Genomic DNA, 20,858 nt, shown 5'->3' with positions numbered 1-20,858 from the left:
TGGTGGGGGGGGGGGGGGGGGGGTTGCAGGGCACAGTGAGGAAGAGGAGCTCAATGAGGAGCTGGATGGCCCCTCTGCAGCCTTACTTGGTGAAGGAGCTGGAGAGGAGTCCAATGAAGGCGATGGCAGCTCCGGAGGCTGCTGTGGTCCTGCAGCCGATCCGGTCGGTGAAGATGCTGACGATGGGAGAGCAGAAGAAAATCATGCCCATAGCCAAGGAGCCGACCCATGCTAGGGAGAGAGAGAAGAAAGGGGATGGTCAGGGTGGGACATCAAACGAGTGCCAGAAGGAGAACAACCAGAGACCGACTCCAGCTTTGAAGGTGGTCTTGGCAGAGAGGCAGCCCCATCACATCATTAATTAACAGTGCAGCTCATAAATAACATGGTTACTGCTCATGCTGCCCACCGGCATCACGGTGCCCCAAAAGCCAGGCTGGCACCTGTAGCATTTTGCCATTCACCCGTGTGATGGGCTCACAGCCAAGTATTCCTTGTATTCCCTCCCGCTGGGTTCATACATGTCCTAGGGAGCACATCAACCTTTCAATGCTTTTTTCTGATGGCCCTTGCTGTGTGTGTAAAGATGCCTCCACTGATGCTGCTTCCATAGGGGACATCTCCATGGTCAAAAGCCTCCCGAGCTCCTCAGAGCCCTCTGCTCCCTGGCTTTGGCTTTGAAGAGTTTCCTATCTTGAGTTAACCTCTGTGTTTCCAGGTTCCACACTCATCCATCACTGAGCCGGGACTGTCCCACCTCCCCCTCGCCCCACATTCAGCGGCCATTTCTCGTCACAGTCAAGCTGATGGGAGACACATGGGCTGTGCCACCATAGACTACATCCCCAGCCCTGCCAGGCGATGCCCAAGCGGGACCCTGATCTCATGTCTCCTTCCAAACCACCTCTGGAGAAAAACACTGTCTGTCTGTCTTCAGAAAGTTTTACTATTCACAGGTTATTTCAGCTCGTCATCTTCTCCCTGCCTTCCACCTTCTTTCTTTAATGGTTTCTGTGACTATTTTGAGGAAGGCGCTCCAGAAAAGCAATGTGGTAAGGAAAAAAATCTCAGTCTACCTAATCTCTGAAGAGAAGCAAGAGGTCCCTTCAGCGGGGCACAGGGCAGGATGGACAGATGGATGGACAAGGGGCCCCCAGCCCTACCTAGGGCCCTACCCAAGCAGGGGCCCTCCTGGAGCATCTCCCAGCTTCAGGCACAGGCTCTGGGCTGCCAAGCATGACCTGGCCTCGCACAGACCCCTGGACATGTGCTCCTTGCTTTTTTTATTCCTTTTATTGGGGTTGGTGGTTTTTTTTGCATCCAAACTAAACTCTCTGCAAACCCTTTTAGCACAGCCCCGCACAATAACAACCCGTCCTTCGAGAGCCGTGAGATTTTCAGAAAATAGCCAGGTCCCTATTAAAAGCAAATCCCGGCTATATAACAGCCTCTCCAACCTCTGCCTTTCAAAAAAGGACCACACAAAGAAGCCCTCGCTAGCCTGGGAAGAACTGACCCTTCCAAATTAATTATAAGTTTGCAAGGACCCAATTTACTCCCCAGTCTTCCTTAATAAATGCAGAGAGAGGCAACACAAAGGGAAGCAGAGGCTGCAGGGGAACGTCTTGGGACTCGCCAGGCTCTTGTCTGGACACCGGGCGAAACGCAAAAGGGCGAGGGAGAGGGAGAGGACCCCCCTCTCCGGCTGATTTTCTTGGTTATAAACACAAGGCACAGTGTAATGAAAGTCCTTCTAATAGGATTAGGTGGCACGGCTCCAACACGCCGTCCAAAACAACTCCAGGAGGGGGTGAGGGGTGGGAGCCAAGCCAAGATGGGAAAGGCTCGTTAAATTGGATAATATACTTCCAGAAATGTTCCTTCTACTCCAGCCAAGGCAGTAAAACGTTAGATGGCCCCGTCATGTTTGAAGTTTGTTATTTTTGGAAATTACTTTAAGAAACGCGGAAATAAAAGCATAAAGCAAAGTATTAAATTTAAAGGGCCAGATTCTGATCTTAATAACCCGGAGATTTACATGCAAATAAGCAGTATCAATCTCTGGCCCCAAAAACGCACACTCACCTGCGGAGATCAAAGCAAACCCGAGGCGAGAGGCTCAGCAACGGGCGCTTAAAAGCTCCTCCAGCTTTGGGTTTGTAAAGGGGAGATATCGCTCAATTAAAATCGGTAAACACCAAAAACAGCGTCCCGTGGCAAATTGCTCTACCTTAGAGAAAAGGGCTTACCACAAGCAATGAATAAAAATAGGCTCGGGGAAGAACATCAAGTTAAAATTAGTAAGAACAATAGCCTCACTTCCAGAGCGGGGTTTTTGTCTTCCCAGTGAAGCCCCAGGAAGCCGGGAGAGCTGGGCGAGCTCCAGCGCTGGAAGGAAACCTCGGCAAAATATGGGGGCAGGAGAAAGACGCCTCAGCCCCGGCGTGATTCACACCGAAACAGCCCCCGGAGAGAGGGTTGCACAATTTACCCCCCTCTCCCCAACGTTTTAGCCCCAGCGTGATATGGGTGATCTCCTTCCACCTGAGTCAGGGCAAGGCTGGAAAAAAGCCATGGAAGAAAACCATGGGTTGGGGCAAAAAAGACCCCAAAATAACAGGATTCAGGTGAAATGTAACCTCAAACTTGCCCCCCCTCCAGACACGGAGCTGGAGTCCCTGGATCCAGGGGATGTAGGGTTTATTTTTGGGAATCTGTGTAACACGGTATTGAGGTTTCTCCTGGACACGAAAGGCAGAGGCAGTCATTCCTCTGGTGGAAACCAGATGGGACTTAACCAGCCTGAGTCAGGGCTTCTATTCAGCAGCTCCTCCGACGCTGGAGAAGTTATGACTTGATTTAAAGCCCACAGGAGGAAAAAAAAAAAAAAGGGAATCTTTGCTTCTGATTTCCACAGGGTTTGGATGAGATGGTTAATTCCTAGCCTGGCCACACCTCGCAACCCTCTGTGGTTGATAACCTGGGTGAGATATTGAAACACACAAAGACAAGCCCCCACAAGAGGCACGAAGCCTTATCAGCAGCACGGAGCGATCAAGCAGCTCCTGTAAGAAACGATGGACTGAATCCAGCTGAGGACGGGGCTGGAAGGAGCTCAAGAGCTGCTCAGAACTTGGACAGGAGTCGGGTTAAGACTTGATTGAGTTTCAAGGTGCTGGGAGTCCAACCACCTCCGGGGAGCGCCGGCTGAAGGGGTTGGCTTTGGAGCTGCCCGGCTGGGTGCCACGGGGGACCTGGCTGGCAACAGCCAAGAAACCCCCTCTCCAAGGGATGCCTTTACAGAAACACTAAATGCTTCAGAAACCACTTTTTTAGTTTAAAAAAAATAATTTAAAAAACGACATTTAAAGCACTCTCTTTTTGCAAGGGGAATGAAGATGACCTGTGATCTGGGGGCTGGCAATATCAGGGGTGGCTCAATACATGCTGTCCCTCCCCATTAGCCACCTCTCCACAGACCCTACCACCATACTCCTACCTACAGCCCTTCCTGAAGCCCTTTGGTGGAGCAGAGAGGTTGACCAAGGAGAGCATCCCACAGGGTAAAGTTCCAGCTAAAGCTCCACAAGTTGCTCCTTCCCACCTTGACTTAACGACAGCCAAACCGTCCAAAGCAACATGGCCTTCAACACAGAAAGGGGAATACAGGGGCTGAAGATCTCCAAGGGGAACAGTGATGCAGTGGTGAAGGAGATGTGGGTGACATGGCCAAGCCAAGCCATCCTCCCTTGTACCTCTCACTCTGGGCTCAAGACGGAGTAAAAACTGGGGAGGTGACCCATTTGCCCACCAGTCCAACATCATCAAGCTGTGCCCATGATGGAGGAGCTCTGGGACCAGGGATGCCTCAGCCACCAGGTCCTCCTCCTGCCAGTGGGTGACAACGCTGCTGGAGACACTGTGGCAGAGGAGGGTTGGGATGTGTGGGGTCAAGACCTGCAATGGGCCATGCCAAAGGAGCAAGGAGAGCCATGAGCACCACATCTGCATGGCACCAAGAGGTGGGCAGGGCTCTGGGGTCAGTCCAGGTGGGTCCCATACGCCAGACACCAGATCAAATTTCTTTCCAGCAAGGCCATCCCAAAGGATGAAAAGCTCCTTCCTTGCCAATATTTTCCTGAGCAGAAAAAGGTTTCTGGGCACGGTGAAACAGAGCAAGGTGGGAGCAGGAAGGTGAGAAACAACAGGGGAAAACATCACCTCTCCAAGACGCAGATCCAAAGCCCTCTGGTATTTAGCTCATTGTTCCAAAACGCATCATTAAAAAAATCGTACTGCGTAGTATTTGTGGCCGAGCCTATTTGTTCTTTTAAAAATGAATCTCCAGGGAGAGAGAAGGAAGGGACGTCGCTCTCAGCCGTGCTTCCCCGCTGACCCAAATACCCCGGGCTGGAGGGATCAAGGGCCAGGAGGTGACCTCAGATCCGCCGCTGGAGGAAGTGTCTTCCCTCGCTTCCCGTGGCTTCTCCCGCTCGCGCCGTGCAGCCAGGACAGGGCAGCCACTGGAGGGGAGAGGGACGTTCTGCAGAGGGTCACCTGGCATTTCTTGGAGGAGAGATGGGGCAACCAAAGGTAATTCACCTCCATCTCCCCATCTGCACCGCTCCTCCAAGAAACAAGTAATTTCTTGACACGTGCTTTGTGGGGACAGCTCTGCTGGCATGAAAAACCTCATCACGCATCTTCAAAGCCTTTCCCAACCCTACCTGGCTCCCTTTTCGGGTGGCCTGGGAGCCCGGGCCACCTGGTGGCTCTGCCCACGCACACACTGTGGGGGAGCAGATGGCTGTAAACTCCCTCCCCTTCCTCCGTGCTTGCCGCCCGCAGCACATCTGCAGCGAAAAGAAAGCAGCTGTTTTATCTTCTGCCCTTAAAAAGCAATTTGCGTCATCCCTTTGCTCGCTCAAAGTACAGCCTGAAATGCTCCCAACAGCGCGGCCCCATGTGCTCAACACCCCCCGCGGACCGAGCCCATCCCAGGGAGGGTTGGTCAAGGCTTAAGTAAAGGCAGACACAAAGTCACATCTGAGGAAGCCACCGCGATGGGAAACTAAGCTACAGAGCAGCAAACCAAAGCTGAGGAGCAAGAAAACCAAAGCTGAGGAGCAAGAAAACCAAAGCTGAGGAGCAGCTGGGCTCCTCTGGGCAGGAGGTGGTGGTGGGGTGATGCGGTGGCAGCCACTGTGCATCACGTGCAGCTAAAAGCCAGATAAACTCATTAATTGTATAGCAAGCCCTGCTTGGTACCATACCCTAAAGCTTCAGAACAAAGTCCTCCTTTATCAGGTTTGGCTGACTTCGCCCCCCTCCCTTCTTTCGAGAACAACTCAATTACAGCCTGAAAATTGGAATAAATAGCATTATTCAGGGGAATTATTCAAGGCCAGGTCTGATTAAAGACCCTTTCAGTGTCCTGTTCGTGCTGGTATTAAGACAGACTAAGGAAAAATGTGAATGTCACAGGAGAAGTGGCAGCTCCCATCACCGTGGCATGGTCCCACGACCATGGATAACACAACAGCTTCTCAGACACCAGACCCAGCAAGCGTCCACCCAGTCTTTGCCATAGGAGACTTTGAAAATATCCATTTTTAGCTGGTTTTGGAGCACAGAGCAGGCTGGGAATGTACTTTGCTTTAAAAAAAAAAACCAACACATCTCTCCTGATCAGGCCTCTCTGCCTTCTCTCGGTCTCAAGGATGGAGCGGACATTTAAGAGACGATGCCCAGGCCACCTCCTGTAACCACTAAGTGTCAGATATCAGCATATGTGAGAGAAAAATCCCAATATTAGCTGCTCTGTGGCCACGTTAAGTAGAGATCTGTGGTTTCACTTGGCAAGCAGCAGGAATGGAGTGTTTGCCTGAGGTTCGTGCACTGAACGTCTCAGAGAAACTCAGCCTCAGCCACATTTAGCATCGTTTCATTCCAAAACCATAAAATTCGACCCCGGTTAGAGCAAAATGGCGTTTAAACTCATGTCTGAGCTGCATCACGTCCTCCCTGTCCACAGCTCAGCTCCTGCTCGGCCTTGGAGGCTCCAGAAATGCAAATTCTTGTGAAATCCATCCAAAAGCAACAAGGCAGCATGTGCTCTGCAGCTGAAACCCCCCCATGTGCCCAGGCTGGATTCTTTTTCTCAGCACTCCCCTCAGCAGGCCAGGAAGGTTTTTCTTCTCCATGTTGCCTTCTGGCTTACAATTTTTGAGAGATGATTCACCTACCACACACTAAAGTTACCCAACACATAGGAGCCGCAGTCGCAACAACGTCATCTCAACACAGGCTCCCAATCCACCACATCCCATCCAGACATCTTTCCATGACCTATGCCCTTGAGGAGGCCAGGGATCTTGTTACTCCAGTCTTTCCCTATGTTGGGTGACTCCAAGCTGGACCAAGCTTGCCCATGTCCCATGAAAAGAAGAGTGGCCAGCACGTCAAAGCAGGGGATTCTGACCCTCTACTCTGCTCTGGTGAGACTCCACCTGCAGTACTGTGTCCAGCTCTGAGGCCCCCAACATAAGAAGGACATGGACTTGTTGGAGTGTGTCCAGAGGAGACCACAAAGATCATCCAAGAGCTAGAGCCCCTCTGCTGTGGGGACAGGCTGAGAGAGCTGGGGAGGTTCAGCCTGGAGAAGAGAAGGCTCCAGGAGACCTCAGAGCCCCTTCCAGTCCCTAAAGGGGCTCCAGGAGAGATGGGGCAGGATTCTTGATCAGGGAGGGGAGTGATAGGATGAGTGGTGGCGGTGTTAAACCCAAAGAGGGGAGATTTAGGTGAGATCTGGGGAAGAATTCTTTGCTGTGAGGGTGGTGAGAGCCTGGCCCAGGTTGCCCAGAGAAGCTGTGGCTGCCCCATCCCTGGAGGGGTTCAAGGCCAGGTTGGATGGGGCTTGGAGCAGCCTGGTCTGGTGGGAAGTGTCCCTGCCCAGGGCAGGGGGTTGGAATGAGATGATCTTTAAGGTCCCTTCCAACTCTAACCATTGTATGATTCTGTCATTCCCTGGGTGAGAGCCCAGGGCTGTACGCCCGGAGGGCAAAACCAGTGCCCTCACGCAGCTCCTCACCGAGTGAACTGGCAGAGCCTCTTTAGTATTGGGGGGAAAAAAACATGTCCTGGGCAGAGCATCCCCTCCTTCAACTGCGCTGTCAAACACCTCACCAGCCCCTGGCTGCATTTTAATGCAGCAATTTTATGAAAAACAGAAAAGTTCCATTTTAATTGGTGAAAATTCCCTCCTCCCACCCGCGGAGCGCCAATCTGTAATTAGCCTTTCATGTAAAACGATGTTTATTCCTGACGGAGTTTATCTTGGCACAAACATGCGCTCTGAAATGTGCACACATTTGAAGACTCAAACCCTGCATTTAATTCTCTATCTGCTTGTTAATCCTCATTGTTCCCAAGCCCCTTTTCAAAACACACCCACAGGGAGAAGAAAGTATTTTTTTTTTTTAATATACATATATAAAAAAAAACCCCTTCCAGTGTCAGGAACACCAGCAGCGAACACGGCACTGCAGGCACCGACCCAGGGTCCGGCTGCCCCCGCAGCTCCCAGAGCTCACCCCAACACCCAGTGCCAAACCCAGGGGACTTTTCTCATGATTTTTCCATCTTTCCATTTTTTATATAAATTTTCTCCCCAGCTGTGATGCCCCTCAGATGTTTGTCCTACAATACAGCATACTCACCCAAAGGCCAGGAGCCTCCGTGTTTATTTGGCATCTCCGTGGTGGGAAGCAGGGGGAACACAGTGGGGAAACCACCAATAGCCCCCAGCCCCATTTTGGAGAAGCTACACCCAGCGAGGGAAGCAGATGGGGGCTAGACCCTGAGTTTCATGACTTCTGAGTTTAATTTGGAGCGATTTGGGATTTACATGCTCCTGGCATGCAGCGGCCACACCTAGCATAGCAGCTCAGGGATGGACCAGCAGCCCCCAGGGACCTCTCAGCTGGGTGACCAAAGTGGACAAGGTTCTTCACACCCCATCCAGCCCCAAGCACGGATGGGGGTCCACTGGGGAGAGCTGGGGGCTCCTGAATGGCTGCCAGCAGCTGCTCCAGGTTGCCCCACTCTGGATGACCACATTGCTTCCAACAGGGCAACAAACACAGTATCTACCTCGATGAAAGGGAGAGTGAAGGGTCAGAGTTAAGGTTGGGTCAAGGTCAGGACTAGGGTTTGGGTCAGGGTCAGATTTAGGGGACCCGACTCCCCAGCCCAAGGCTCCCTGGCACACTGAGACTTCCTCTAGGCCCTCCCCCTGTGTTTTTTGGGGAAATGGTTCCCATTCCTGTAGCCCAGCAGGTTCTGGAGCTGATGGCAATGATTAACTCTGTTGGGACAGTGTGGGTCAGCTGTGGCCCCAGACGCCGGCTGCTGCACGTCCGAAATTTTAAGCCTTTGGAAAAGCCATGACCTGACCAAACTTCACTGGCCTTTGACTATGATTAACCTCCTCCAGTGGCTTGTACAAGTGTGCGAAGCACTTGCTTGGGACCAGCTCAGCACTCACACCCTGCCATGGCCATCCCCCTGTCCCAACAGAGTAGTGGTGACACCCCCAGCCCAAAAACCGTGTCATCTCCTCCAAATACCCACTGTGGCCCCCTCTTATAACTGGCAGACTCATACTGGTAACCAGTTCCTGCAGCACACACAACTGGGAGGACAGTGTAGCTGGGGGATGGGGAAGGTGGAGCTTCAGGAATTCACCTCCCCCACTTTATCTCCCTTTGGTGACCACCAGCACCAAGAAACCGCTCTGCAAGACACATGTTCATCCATCCAAGGCAACATCACTTTTGCAAACAGGAGCCAACAGGGCCCTCAACGCCAAGGTCAGTGGTTCTTCTCCCTGCCAAGCACAGCATCCGTGTGCACCCCTATGGGTGTCTATGCCCAGCACAAAGCCACCACCCCACCTGGCACCGCATCTCCATCTAAATAGCAATATTATACCCAAGACTTGGACGCAGAACCCCCAAAATCCCTAACATTACTCTGGGGTGAAAGCACCTGGGGCATCCCAACCCCTTAATGCCTCAGAAGACGGGAGAGGTCCCGGCTGCCAAGGGGAGGCAGGCTGGGTAACCCTCCCGAAACGCGGCTGGTGGCCCAAGACTGCTCCATCCCTTGCGAAATCACCAGCCACTTTCTGTCTCCTCTCTCTCCCTGCCAGCGAACGCCGCCTGGGCTGCATTTGGGAACCCTCCGCCTTCTGCGGGGAGGCTGGGGTGAGAAAGGATGCTTTTTTCCAAGCTGGAAGAGACAGAAAAGCTTCCCTCTTTGCCAAATTTCTCCCGAGCCATCTTCTGTTTCCCATTAAACGGCGAGAAGAAACCCTACGGCCCGGGGTCCGTGCTCCTCCCACTGCAACTCCCACGGGCACTTGTCAACATCCCAGTAAAATAAAAAAAGGAGAATTAAACCCACCCAACCTGGCTGGCCATGACGCAGGGACCGGCCGCGGGTGGAAAACAACCCCCCTGCTTTGCCATTACATCTCCCTCACGGAAACTTTTCAACTCCAGTTGCTGGCAGGAGCCGGGCTGATCCCAGCTGAATTCCTTCCACTTACCAGCAAATAAATAGTAGTTAAATGGAGGGAAAGAGAAAAACACCCTGTTTTCAAAGGGAAAACAAAGAGGCTGGGGAGAATAAATGGAGGCGAAATGCTGGGCTGGTCACAGGCTCATGAAGCTCTTTTTCCCCTCTTGGTCGGGTACTTGACAGCCTCCCCTTTCAGTTAATTAAGGGACACTCAGAAAGAAAAATACTTCCAGCCCTTTGCCAGCCCTGACCATCAAGGGGAGAGTCACAGCACCGCTGAGACCCAACCCAGGAGCCCTGGCCAGAGCTCCTCCACCTGGCCCAGACACTTAAAACCACCATCTTTCAGACAAATCGGTGCCGTCGCAGGACATCTATGGTTTCCTCCCAGCCCTGGCAGACTTCTGCCCAGCCTTTCCTCCAAACCCTCCAGTGATGGGCTACTCCAACCTTCCCCTAGGCAAGAGCTGGTCTTCTTGCACTCCAAGTATTTCTCCCAACCAACACCTTCCTTGCTGTAAAATTTCACAGCATCACTTTGCAACCTGCCCCTCACAGGACAGAGGGAACAGCCTATTACCTTTTTGGCCAGTTTTTAGGGAGCTGAAGGCACTGATGATGCACCTTCCCTCCTCTAGCAGGAACAACCCCAGCGCAGGTTCAGCTCTGGACTTTGTTCCCCCTCCTCTCCTTCATGTCTCCCAGTTGACCCAACCCTTTCCTGGTGTGTGGTGCTCAGTGGAGACACCTTCCCACATCCCTCACCGAGGCTGGGGCACCCCAAGGATGAGTGAGGTTGGAAGAAAACATCCCCCATGTTCCTCCCAGAAGCACCCACATGCACTCCTGCCTCTGCCCCACCGAGGTGCTGGAAGATCCTCTCCCCAAGCACCCCCCAGCCCACAACCACCCCACAGATCCCCCCCAAGCTCCAGGGGCAAGGTTTCCCTGGGGCAAGCACCCCGAAACGGAGAGCGCTGGGGCGGCAGCGATGCCTCCCCCCACGGCACCCGAGCAGAGCCGCCTGCCCAAATAATATCAAAATATTTCAGTTATGTTACTTATTTGCTTACACCCAACAAGGCCCCAATTCCCCCGAAGACAAAGTCCGCCCAATACCAGACTACATAGGGGGCTAGAAATATGAAAGGGAAAAATCTAGGCGGCAGCTGCGGGTGCTTTCTGAAGGGAGGCCCCTCTCCGGGCTGCACCAGTCGCCTTTTAAGTTGTTTTGCCCCCGAGCTTCATTCACAAAAGAGATAACACTTCCCTGCGATGGCCTCTTCCATCGGGGCTCTCTCACCAGGGCTTCCAGTGCTGGTCCCAGTGCTCAGCCCCAGCCCAAACCCTCCCACGGCGCGAGGGTACAAGGTGATGCCTGACCTCAACTGGGGATCCATCGGGGAGTCTCCTCCGTGGAGTCAGTATCTTTAAAAATCAAAATAAATGAAGGAAAGCTGCCTGTGAGCAGGTTGAGCAGAGCCCTGGAGTAGGCAGACAGCCAGGGAAGCATCCTGAGCTTCCCCAGCCGTGGCCGTGCGGCAAAACCGCTTCGTGGTAGGAGATCTGGGCTCTTCTCCTGATGGCCATCGGGAAATTATTTCCTCCTCCAGTGCTGGAGAGCTTCCCTTGGGTCTCCAGCACGGAGACACTAATGCCTTTGGATAGTGCTCCTGAAGCCTAGTGATGGGGAAAAAAATCCCCAAACGATGCAAGACTTGCGTATCATCATTAAACCAAACACCCGGAGGCCAAAAGAGGGGTAAAAAATCCATGTGCTTTTAATCTCTTGGAGTTTCCTTACATTAAAGCCCACATTTGAGAACACCTGGATATCTCAGAAGAATAGACTACGCTGTAATTAAGCAAATCCGATAGCTAAAGGAAACTGAAGAACGGCAATACCTTTTTTTATTCAATTTTTTTTTTTTTTTTTCCCCCCCCAACAAGAAACAGGTTATACCCCTTTGCCAATGGGCTGTTACTTTTGGCTGACCTGCTCTCATTTGAAAGTTTTTCAGACGCCGGGTGGCTTCGGCAGCCGCCCCGCGGTGCGGGGACGGGCCCCAGCCCTGCCCTTTGATGCTTGGGGCGGGTGGAGAAAACCCACGGCCCGATGCGTCGGGGTTTCCTGTGCTGGATGGTACCCAGCCCCACATTCCCCATCAGCATCTTGGGAACCCAGCCCCGAGCCCTCCAGCTCCTCCCAACGCACCTTAAATGGGGATCCATAATACATATACACATAGATATATATATGTGAATATATATACGTGTCTGCATCTATGTATATACACACACATATACATATATATTAAAAAAGCAACCCCTCCAAGGGCTTTAGCCCACACGACGGCTGCCCTGGAGCCACGCAATGTTTAACGAGGCCGAGGGGAACTGGGGACAGCCCGTACCATTTAAAGTGCCTGGGCAGCAAAGTGCTTCGAGGACCAGTGAAACATTAATACCCTCCCCCGGAGAAATGTCTTCGCTTTTTGCTGCATCAAGGGCTTTGAAAGCGGAATAAATAACAGGGCAGGTTAATGAAGGCTTCTATCAGTTATCGGGTAAGTTTTGGTCCTCCTGCGATTTGGGTTTAAAAGCTGTAAGTCCTACCTCTGTGACCAGGGAACATCCTCTTCCTCCTCATGGAAATACTGTGTTTTGGGGTAGAGGCAGGAACCCAAATTGCCTTGTTTCCGCAAGTGTCAGGCGTGGGATTGCTTTGGGTAACACACACCACAGTCTCTGGGCTTCTTTTCAAGCACCTGAGCTCCAGTTCCTCCCGTGAAGCCCACCCATGCCCAGGGGCAAAGGGAAGAGCAGGGGCCAAGCGGCTTCAGCAGCATAGAGCTGAAGCTCCAGGGAATTTTGGGGTACAGAGGGATGTGAGGAGCCAGGGGCAGCCCCAGGATGCAAAGCCCTGAGCATGGGGGGTGGATCTTCGTGGCCCCCTCTGGACTCACTCCAACAGGTCCATGTCCTTCTGATGTTGGTGGCCCCAGAGCTGGAGGCAGCACTACAGGGAGGGTCCCACCAGAGCAGAGCAGAGGGACAGGATCCCCTCCCTCGTCCTGCTGGCCACACTCCTTTTGATGCAGCCCAGGATGCGGGGGGCTCTCTGGGCTGTGAGCACACATTGCTGGTTCATGCTGGGCTTCTCATCAACCAACATTCCCAAGTCCTTCTCGGCAGGGCTGCTCTCAATCCATTCCCTGCCCAGCCTGTGTTGGCATTGCTGTGGCCCATGTGCAGGACCCTGCACTTGTCCTTGTTGAACTTCATGAGGTTCACACAGGCCCACCTCTCAAGCCTGTCCAGGTCCCTCTGGATGGCATCCCTTCCCTCATGTGTGTCAACCCCACCACACAGCTTGGTGGTGTCGCCAAAATTGCTGAGTGTCCATCCCACTGTCCATGTCACCAACAAAGATGTTAAACAGCACCAGTCCCAGTACCAACCCCTGAGGAATGCCACTCATCACTGGTGTCCACTTGGACATTGAGCTGTTGACTGCAACCCTTTGTCAAGCCCTCTCTTCTGGCCAAGGAGCAACCTGGACTGGAGCAACCTGGACTGGAGCAACCTCAGGTCTGGATCAGCAAACACAGCTGAGCTCTGCTCCCCAGCTGCAGCTGAGCAGCAACCGCAAGTGACCTGAAGCTGAAATTTGCCCCCCCAAAAAAATCTGTGCTGTGGCAGTGACGAAGGATAGATGCAGAAAGACAGCAGAAGGCATGGGATGCAGATCCCCATTTGCATCTGCCACTTGGTTTAACCTGGCCATGAAGCTTCAATGTGTCAAGGAGTCAGGAGGCGCACGGAGGTGTAAGGGAATGGGGTGACGCAGAAGATGAAGCCCCCCCCAGCCAGGCTCGAGGGGTCCTGTGCTGCTGCCAGTCCCACCAGACACCGAGATGGCAGCTTTGGGCCAGCTGAGGATCACACAGCGTTTGCAGAGCTGGGGAGAGGCTCGTTTCTGTCTCGATTGCTAATGAGACTAATATCAGCTGCTTCTCGCTTAACCAGTCTGACCATCGGGCTGAGCCAAAACTGATTCATTCATAAGAAAATGGAAAAGGAGATTGACTCGTCACCAGCCCTGACTAATGGGGAAACCAGCCAACAACCTGCTGCTTCCACACGGGCCCCGGCATCCCGCTCTTTCAGCTTTTCATCATCTTCCCAAATTCAAATGCTCAGACGGAGCGTGAGCGTTGGCTGGCATCACTGGCAGACAAAAGAATCACAGAATCACAGAATCATCTAGGCTGGAAGAGACCCTCAGGATCATCGAGTCCAGGATCATCGAGTCCAGCCATCCACCCTACTCTAAAGTTCTCCCCAACACCATATCCCCCAACACCACATCTCAACGGTTCTTAAACACAGCCAGGGATGGGGACTCAACCCCCTCCCTGGGCAGCCTGTTCCAATGCCCGACCACTCTCTCTGTGAAGAATTGTTTCCTAATGTCCAGTCTAAACCTACCCTGGTGCAACTTGAAGCCATTTCCCCTTGTCCTATCATCTGTAACTTGGGAGAAGAGACCGACCCCCGCCTCTCTACACCCTCCTTTCAGGTAGTTGTAGAGAGCGAGAAGGTCTCCTCTCAGTCTCCTCTTCCCTAGACTGAACACCCCCAGCTCCCTCAGCCTCTCCTCATAAGACTTATTCTCCAGACCCCTCACCATCTTTGTCGCCCTTCTCTGGACCCGCTCCAGCACCTCAATGTCCCTCTTGTGGTAAGGGGCCCAAAACTGGACACAGTACTCGAGGTGGGGTCTCACCAGTGCCAAGTACAGGGGGATGATCACCTCTCCAGAAAGGGCTATCTGCTGCAAGAAGCAGCAGCCTGTGGCCAAGGGACCACCATCCCCCAGCAACGCTGACATTCTGCAATAGCTAATTCCTGCTTCAGAAGCGGAGGAAACATTAAAACCCCCAAAGAATTTGCTTTTCACCCCGCTCTGCCTGGCATCGTCTTCCCAACAGCTTTTTGGGCGTTTTGTTGGAGTTTTTTTTTCCCCTTCTTTCCTCTTCATACCACAATAAAAAAATCTAAGCAACCACTTTCATCGAGCAGAAAAAACTCCCCACCGCCCTGCTGTAAAAACTGCTTTCTGCTTTTTTTCTTCGTTGGGTTTTGTTTTATGAGGCCAGTGGGGCACAAACTGTGGCGGGGGGGAAGGAGGCTGAAGACAGGGTGGCCAGGAAACCTGGGGTCAGGGGGATGTTATCCCAAGGGAAGGAAACAAGCTCCGAAATCTAGATTGGGGCTAATCTTATCTGCGGGTTATTTTAGGGTGGGCCAGCGAGGGTTAACAGCCAGCCAGAGGTCACATCAGGACCTGAAGTACCTCCACTCCTGGGCTCTTTGGTTCATGCTCTGGTTGATGAACTGAAGCAGGGCAGAGTTAAAAAAAAAAAAAAAAAAAAAAGAAGAAAATCCACCACGATTTCTTAGCTTTGGGCCACATGTTTCATTTTATATGTGTCTCCCTTAACAAAGGCCCTCTCCCAAAATGCAGATCCCAAGGGCCAGGCTCAAAGCCTACCACACCACCCCTTGTCCCCAGATGTCCTGAGTTTTTATCACCCTACCCTACAGATGTCAGGACCACAGCAAAACTTCACTTCTTGGCAAGAAACCCACCCTACACCAATATGGGTCTTGAAAATCTCTGTTTTCAAGGCAGAAAATCCCCAGGCAGGCCAGTCTGGGCAGGGAAATGCCCCAAATCCCAATGCCAGGAGCACGTTGCCACCTCGACAGCCACAGGGTTCCATGGGGACAGTGGAAAACTGGGATCCCACGGGTCAGAGACGAGCAGAGCTCTGGGTATTGGGTCTGATGCCACCTCTCCCACACCAGTCCCTGCAGGCTGGGAAAGAGCTCCCAAATATGAAATTTTCCTGTGGCCATCTCGGCGCAGGGGCACTGGTCGAGCAAATCACACGGGAAATCCTCGTGCAAAGGTTTTAGGATTCCCACCCAACTCTCCCTCCCGAGGGCATCCCGCTCCCCAGCATCAGCCCGATGCCCACATGCCAGCGGGCACCCCACAACCTGCCCAGCAGGACGGGAAAAACCTGGGAGGGATGGGAACTGCGTTGGGAAAAGCCGTCCAGAAAGTGGTTGACAACATTTCTGTCAGTCCTCACCCCCGTCCCCTCCCAGGCTGGTTTCTCACCCACTGTGGGCAAGCTTCCCTGGCATGGGGGTGGTTGGCACGGCTCTCTTTGATGCTGAATTTCCCCGTGGGCAGGGGGACACAGTGGGGTATGGGCAGGTGGAGCCCCATGAAGAACCTCACACCTCTGGCAGCGCCGAGGCCCCGCCGAGTTTATTTTGAAAAAAGAGAAAAAAAAAAAAACCAACACAAACCAAAAACCCAACAACGCCAATATTCGCCCCTTGGCAACGTCCTATCTCAATAACTCTCTGCTATTATTATACCCTGCAATTAAGCGATAAAGCTATAATTGCCTTATCTGATGGAGCCGGGCACGGCAGCGAGGTAGGAGCTGGACTCTGCATCCCTGTCCCGCTGGGTCTGTGGGGTGGGTGGCATCACGCCAGGCTTTTTAAAGCCACCCTGTCCAAAAGCATCCTCCTGCTTGGCAGACAGACGGACAGCCAGGACCCCACGGCAGCAATGGGCTTCCTCACCCTGAACCTGGGTCAGCAGCATCTGTCTGCTGGGGGGACCGAAGCGGGGCGATGCGCAGCCTCGGGGGACACCCCAGGAAGGCATGGGTGCCTCCACCGGCTTCCCACCAGGAGATGGTCCACTCTGGGCAGGATGGAAGCACGTGGAGAAAAAAAAATAAAGAGCAGCTTTTAATCCACTCTTCCCGGGGGAAGGTGGAAGCGGATGGTCGAGGGACCAAAGTGCAAACCCACGTCACCAGCCTGGCATCTCCGAGTGCCGGGCAAAGCCGTACCCAGCAGCTCTCAGGCCACAGTAAGTCCTGCTTGGTATTTTCATCCACACATTCATCACCTCTGAAAGAGCTCTGGTGGGCTGTGGCATCCTTTCCAACAAGATCAGCCCCGATTTAATTTGGTTTGGGTTTTTTTTGTTGTTTTTTTTTTTAAATTTGGTGTCCCCTGAATCCTGCTTCTTGCCATTTTTTATCAAGTCTTACTATTTGCCCTCGGTGCCGCTCCCGGCTTTTGGCAGAGGGGTATTTTGCCAGCCTCCAGCAGAAAGAACAACAAAGCCCTCCCAAATCCCCCACGCGTGACCGTTGCCCAAATAACACCCCGAGCTGCCTCTGCCCCGCGCCCCAGCCCAGAGGCCACGGTGAGGGGCGCCGGGGCCGTGGGGTGCCCGCGCCCCCCTCCCAGGGCGAGCGGGCTCCTGCCGGGGCGCAGCCACAAGAAAGGCCCATGCAAATCGCATCGTTAGCATTCTTTCCGTTTTAATAACCCAAGGTGTTACCAGCAACAGTGTTACTGATTTTTATCTCCGCAGCGCCTTTTAAGAGCTCCAATTTGTTTTTCTTGGAGATCTCATTTTGTTTTATTAAAGCTGACACCGAAGAGGGAAAGGAGACTTTCTGGGCCCAGAACAAAAATATCCCGTTTAAATACCCCGTATGATTTTCTTGGAAACGCTTCTCTTTTGACTTTAATTAAGCTCTCCCCAGGCTCGCGAGCTTGGCGTGCTTGGCTTTCAGGCGAGTTTAATCCCAGACAAACCCCCCCCTCCCCACCCCCAGTGCTCCCCACTTCCATCGCTCGCCCAAACCTTAAGAAATAAACAGGGGTTTTGCTAAAATACAGGGATTAACAGCTGGCCTGCCATCAAGAACGTCTTGACGTTGCCTCTTCACCGCCAGCTGGCCACAGAGCCAGCGCACGTCCCCAGCTCCCCTGCTTCACTGATAGACCCTAAAAACGGATTTGCTCTTATTTTTTTGATTTGTTTCTGCCATTGCAACGCTGGGTATGGAACAGAGAGATCCATCACTAGTGCCTGACCATGCCCGGAGGTGCCCCGGGTACCAGAGGAGGCCAGCTGGCCCACGAGCCCAACTCCAGTGGCCACGGTGCCTCTGCTGAGCCTCGTGCAACCCCGTCGGGTGCTGCCGTAATATCAATAATTACCCCACCACCACGGTAGAAGCACTCGAGAACGATTGCAAAGTTAAAACACTCCAAAAGTTGGGGAATCCCAGGAAGGAGCTTGTCTGGGCATCATCTGGTGCATACCCATTATGTAATTACCGTTGATCTTTAATCACAAATGACTTTTTTTTTTTTTTTCTTTTCCCATCGGACCCGATTCGGAGGGTGCACAGGAGGCAAAACCCCCCCAGTTGAAGGAGATTTGATTTCCACCTCGGCGGGTCCCCAGCCCAGCTCCTGCTGCCTCGTGCGGGGTTTGTACAAAACCCTCCGGCCGCGACGCCTGACTCCTTGGCACGACCCGACACCCCCCCTCATGCACCAGCCCCCCAAGAGGGAGGGATTTCATCCCCCTTTTACGCACAGGATCTGCGGGCGGACAGATTAAGGCCATGAGGCTGAAACAAAACCTTTGTTTCGGTGCCTGATGCGAGATGGCCAAGAAAGGGGCTTTTGGGGATGCCGCTGAGCACGGGGCAAGGGGTGCTGCGGGTCCTGGGGGGGGTCCCCGTCCCAGCTGGTCCCCAGGGCTGGGGTGATGGGTGGGTGCTCCAAGCAGGTCCCTTCACTGCGGGAGGGTTGTTTCTCCTCCCCGAGGAGGGCCCCGGCGTTCGCCCGGGGCGAACCCCAACAAGTCAGCCCATGCAGCGAGCGCCGCTCCGGCAGCACACGGGGCTTCCCCTGCTCTCTGCTCTGCATCAGCTAAAAACCGTCCCCGAGCCGCTAAAATCCAAACCCAGATCCAAAAAAAAACCCCCAAAAACCCCAAAGATGGGGAAAAAACAGTGTCCGGTGAGCTCGCCCTCTGGGCCGTAGGGTTTTGCGGGAGCAGATGTGCCCAAAGAAGCACCGACCCCAAAATACCATCTCCATCTCGCACCAAGATGCAGCACCAAGAGCTTGTACCGCAGGGATGTGGTGCAATGCTCTGCTCTGGATGCGGAGATGGAGGTCGGGGATATCACCAGGACGGAGCTCCCCTGGGGCGTGCAAAGCCAAGAAGAGAAGAGAAGGCTGAGGGGAGACCTTATCAATGCCTACAAGTATCTCAAGGGAGGGTTGAAGGAGGAGGGAGCCAGACTCTTTTCAGTGGTTCCCAGGGAGAGGACGAGGGGCAACGGGCACAAGTTGGAACAGAAGAGGTTCCACTCAAATATGAGGAGAAACTTCTTCACGGTGAGGATGCCAGAGCCCTGGGACAGGCTGCCCAGGGAGGGTGTGGAGTCCCCTTCCTTGGAGATTTTCAAGACCCATCTGGATGCTCCTGAGTAACATGCTCTAGCTCTAGGCAATCCTGCTTCAGCAGGGGAGTTGGACTAGATGATCTCTGTGGTCCCTTCCAACTCTAAAATTCAGTGAAATTCAGTGAAAGCCAAGGTGCAAAGGGGTGATGGGGCCGAGCCGCCAGCCACGCCACCCCCATCCCGTCCCACGTGAGCCCAGGAGGTCGCTGGGGACACCCTGAGCTGCTCCTCAGGCAGAGGATGGCAGGGCATGGCATGGCAGGGCATGGCTGCCAGGCGTGCCCGAGACACGTCCCGGCGAAGCAAAGCCCCACGGGCACAGGGCTGTGACCTGGCAGCCATTCCCCAGGGCTTTCCCCCACGCTTCACCCCGCTCCGGCTCTCGAGGGATGTGCCTGGGGGCAGCGGGGAGCTCTCATGGGGCGTTGTTTTCTTTTTTTTTTTAGGGATCTACAAATAAAAGGGCAGAGGAGGGAGGAAAAAAAGCCTGAAAACGCGCAAACGGAAACCCAGGGCTGTGTCACCCTCCCCAGCTGCACCCCTGGGTGGGACTGATGGAGGGTGAAGCAGCGGCAGGAGCTTTGCTGCCCGCAGGCCATGCCAGGGGCAGGCACAGGGGCAGGCAGGGGGGCAGGCAGGGGGCTGCAGGCAGGGGGCTGCAGGCAGGCAGGGGGCTGCAGGCAGGCAGGCAGAGGTGCAGGCAGGCAGGCAGAGGTGCAGGCAGGCAGGGGAGCAGGCTGGGTGCTGCAGGCAGGCAGGGCTGCAGGCTGGGGGGTGCAGGCAGGCAGGCAGGGGTGCAGGCTGGGTGCTGCAGGCAGGCAGGCAGGGGTGCAGGCAGGCAGGCAGGGGAGTGCAGGCAGGGGTGCAGGCAGTCCTCCTGCCCCGGCAGCCGGCGGGACCTGTTGTACGAGGTGGCTGGGAGAGAATGGAATGGCTCTGGCCTGCGAGTGAGCGTGTTGCAGCAATTCCCAGCACACGTCATGCGGGTTTTGCAACCACCCCAACTGTCTCGGGGTGGATGAACGGAAAGAGCCCGGAGTGAACTGAGCTCCCCCAGTGCCCGCAGCGGGCACAGGCAATGGGAGAGCTGGGCAGGGACCCCGGGTGATGCCCAGCCTGGCACACAGCCCTCCACCGGGCCTTCTTCCGCAGGGATGAATGCCAAAGGCAGCATCTCCCTCCCTCACAATAGGGAATAATCAATCCTTCGAGGAAGAAGGAGGGAAAACCCAACAAATCCCTGCTGCAATGGGCGCAGCAGCGTTTTCGTACCTGTGTTATGTTGGCATATGGGGGTACCCACTCCTCTTGACCCCTGTTGCCACAGCAGGTATGGTCACGCCATGGACACACAGGCTTGTGGTTGTGGAAACCTGGGGAAAAGTCATTCCCCAGGAAAACTGCTGGCTGGAAGAGATGTGTGCGTGTCCACTGTCCCGGTTGGGAAATGCTGGTGTCCCCCTCCACACCCTGCCTGGCTCGTAAGAAACCCATAAGGGGGTCACCATCCCCCAAAAAGCGAGCAGGAGAGACCGAGGTATCTGGTGACGTGTCTGAAAATTCCCTACAGCACCCGGCCGCCAGCCAAAAGTGGGCAAAACCCCAATTACTGAGCCAGGGTGAAGCCCCAGTGGTTTCCAGCAAGGGGGGGAACTGCTTTGGGACAAGGGAGGGGGGTGGCGGGGGGGAGGCCGCGTGTGGGGCACTGACTCAAATGCCACCCAAGTCCCCACCAGCCGCGCATCGCTTCCCCAGCCGCACTGTCACTCCGCTGCTGGCACGCACGCCACGCTGCTTTGGCAGAGCTCCCAAGGAGTCACCGGGATCAAAAAGCAAAAGGTCACCCGGGCCCTATATCGAGACGGTGCCGACTGATCCAAATCCCCCCCCCCAGCC

At 54.1% G+C, this 20,858-nt stretch overlaps 1 protein-coding gene across 1 annotated transcript in view; it reads right to left on the bottom strand.

Moving 5' to 3' along the window:
- The window catches only part of SLC16A2 (solute carrier family 16, member 2 (thyroid hormone transporter)), a 40,080-nt gene that overhangs the window by 8,155 nt on the left and 11,067 nt on the right, over positions 1–20,858 (bottom strand). The window contains exon 3 of the mRNA XM_014954894.1: positions 87–231. Within this exon, the coding sequence (XP_014810380.1) occupies positions 87–231 (145 nt within the window). The remainder of the gene's footprint in view (positions 1–86; positions 232–20,858) is intronic.

The sequence above is a fragment of the Calidris pugnax genome, unplaced genomic scaffold (assembly GCF_001431845.1).
Source record: "Calidris pugnax isolate Ruff unplaced genomic scaffold, ASM143184v1 scaffold38, whole genome shotgun sequence".
NCBI classification, from domain to species: domain Eukaryota; kingdom Metazoa; phylum Chordata; class Aves; order Charadriiformes; family Scolopacidae; genus Calidris; species Calidris pugnax.
The sequence above is the reverse complement of the archived record's forward strand: the minus strand, read 5'-3'. Positions and strand labels throughout refer to the sequence as shown.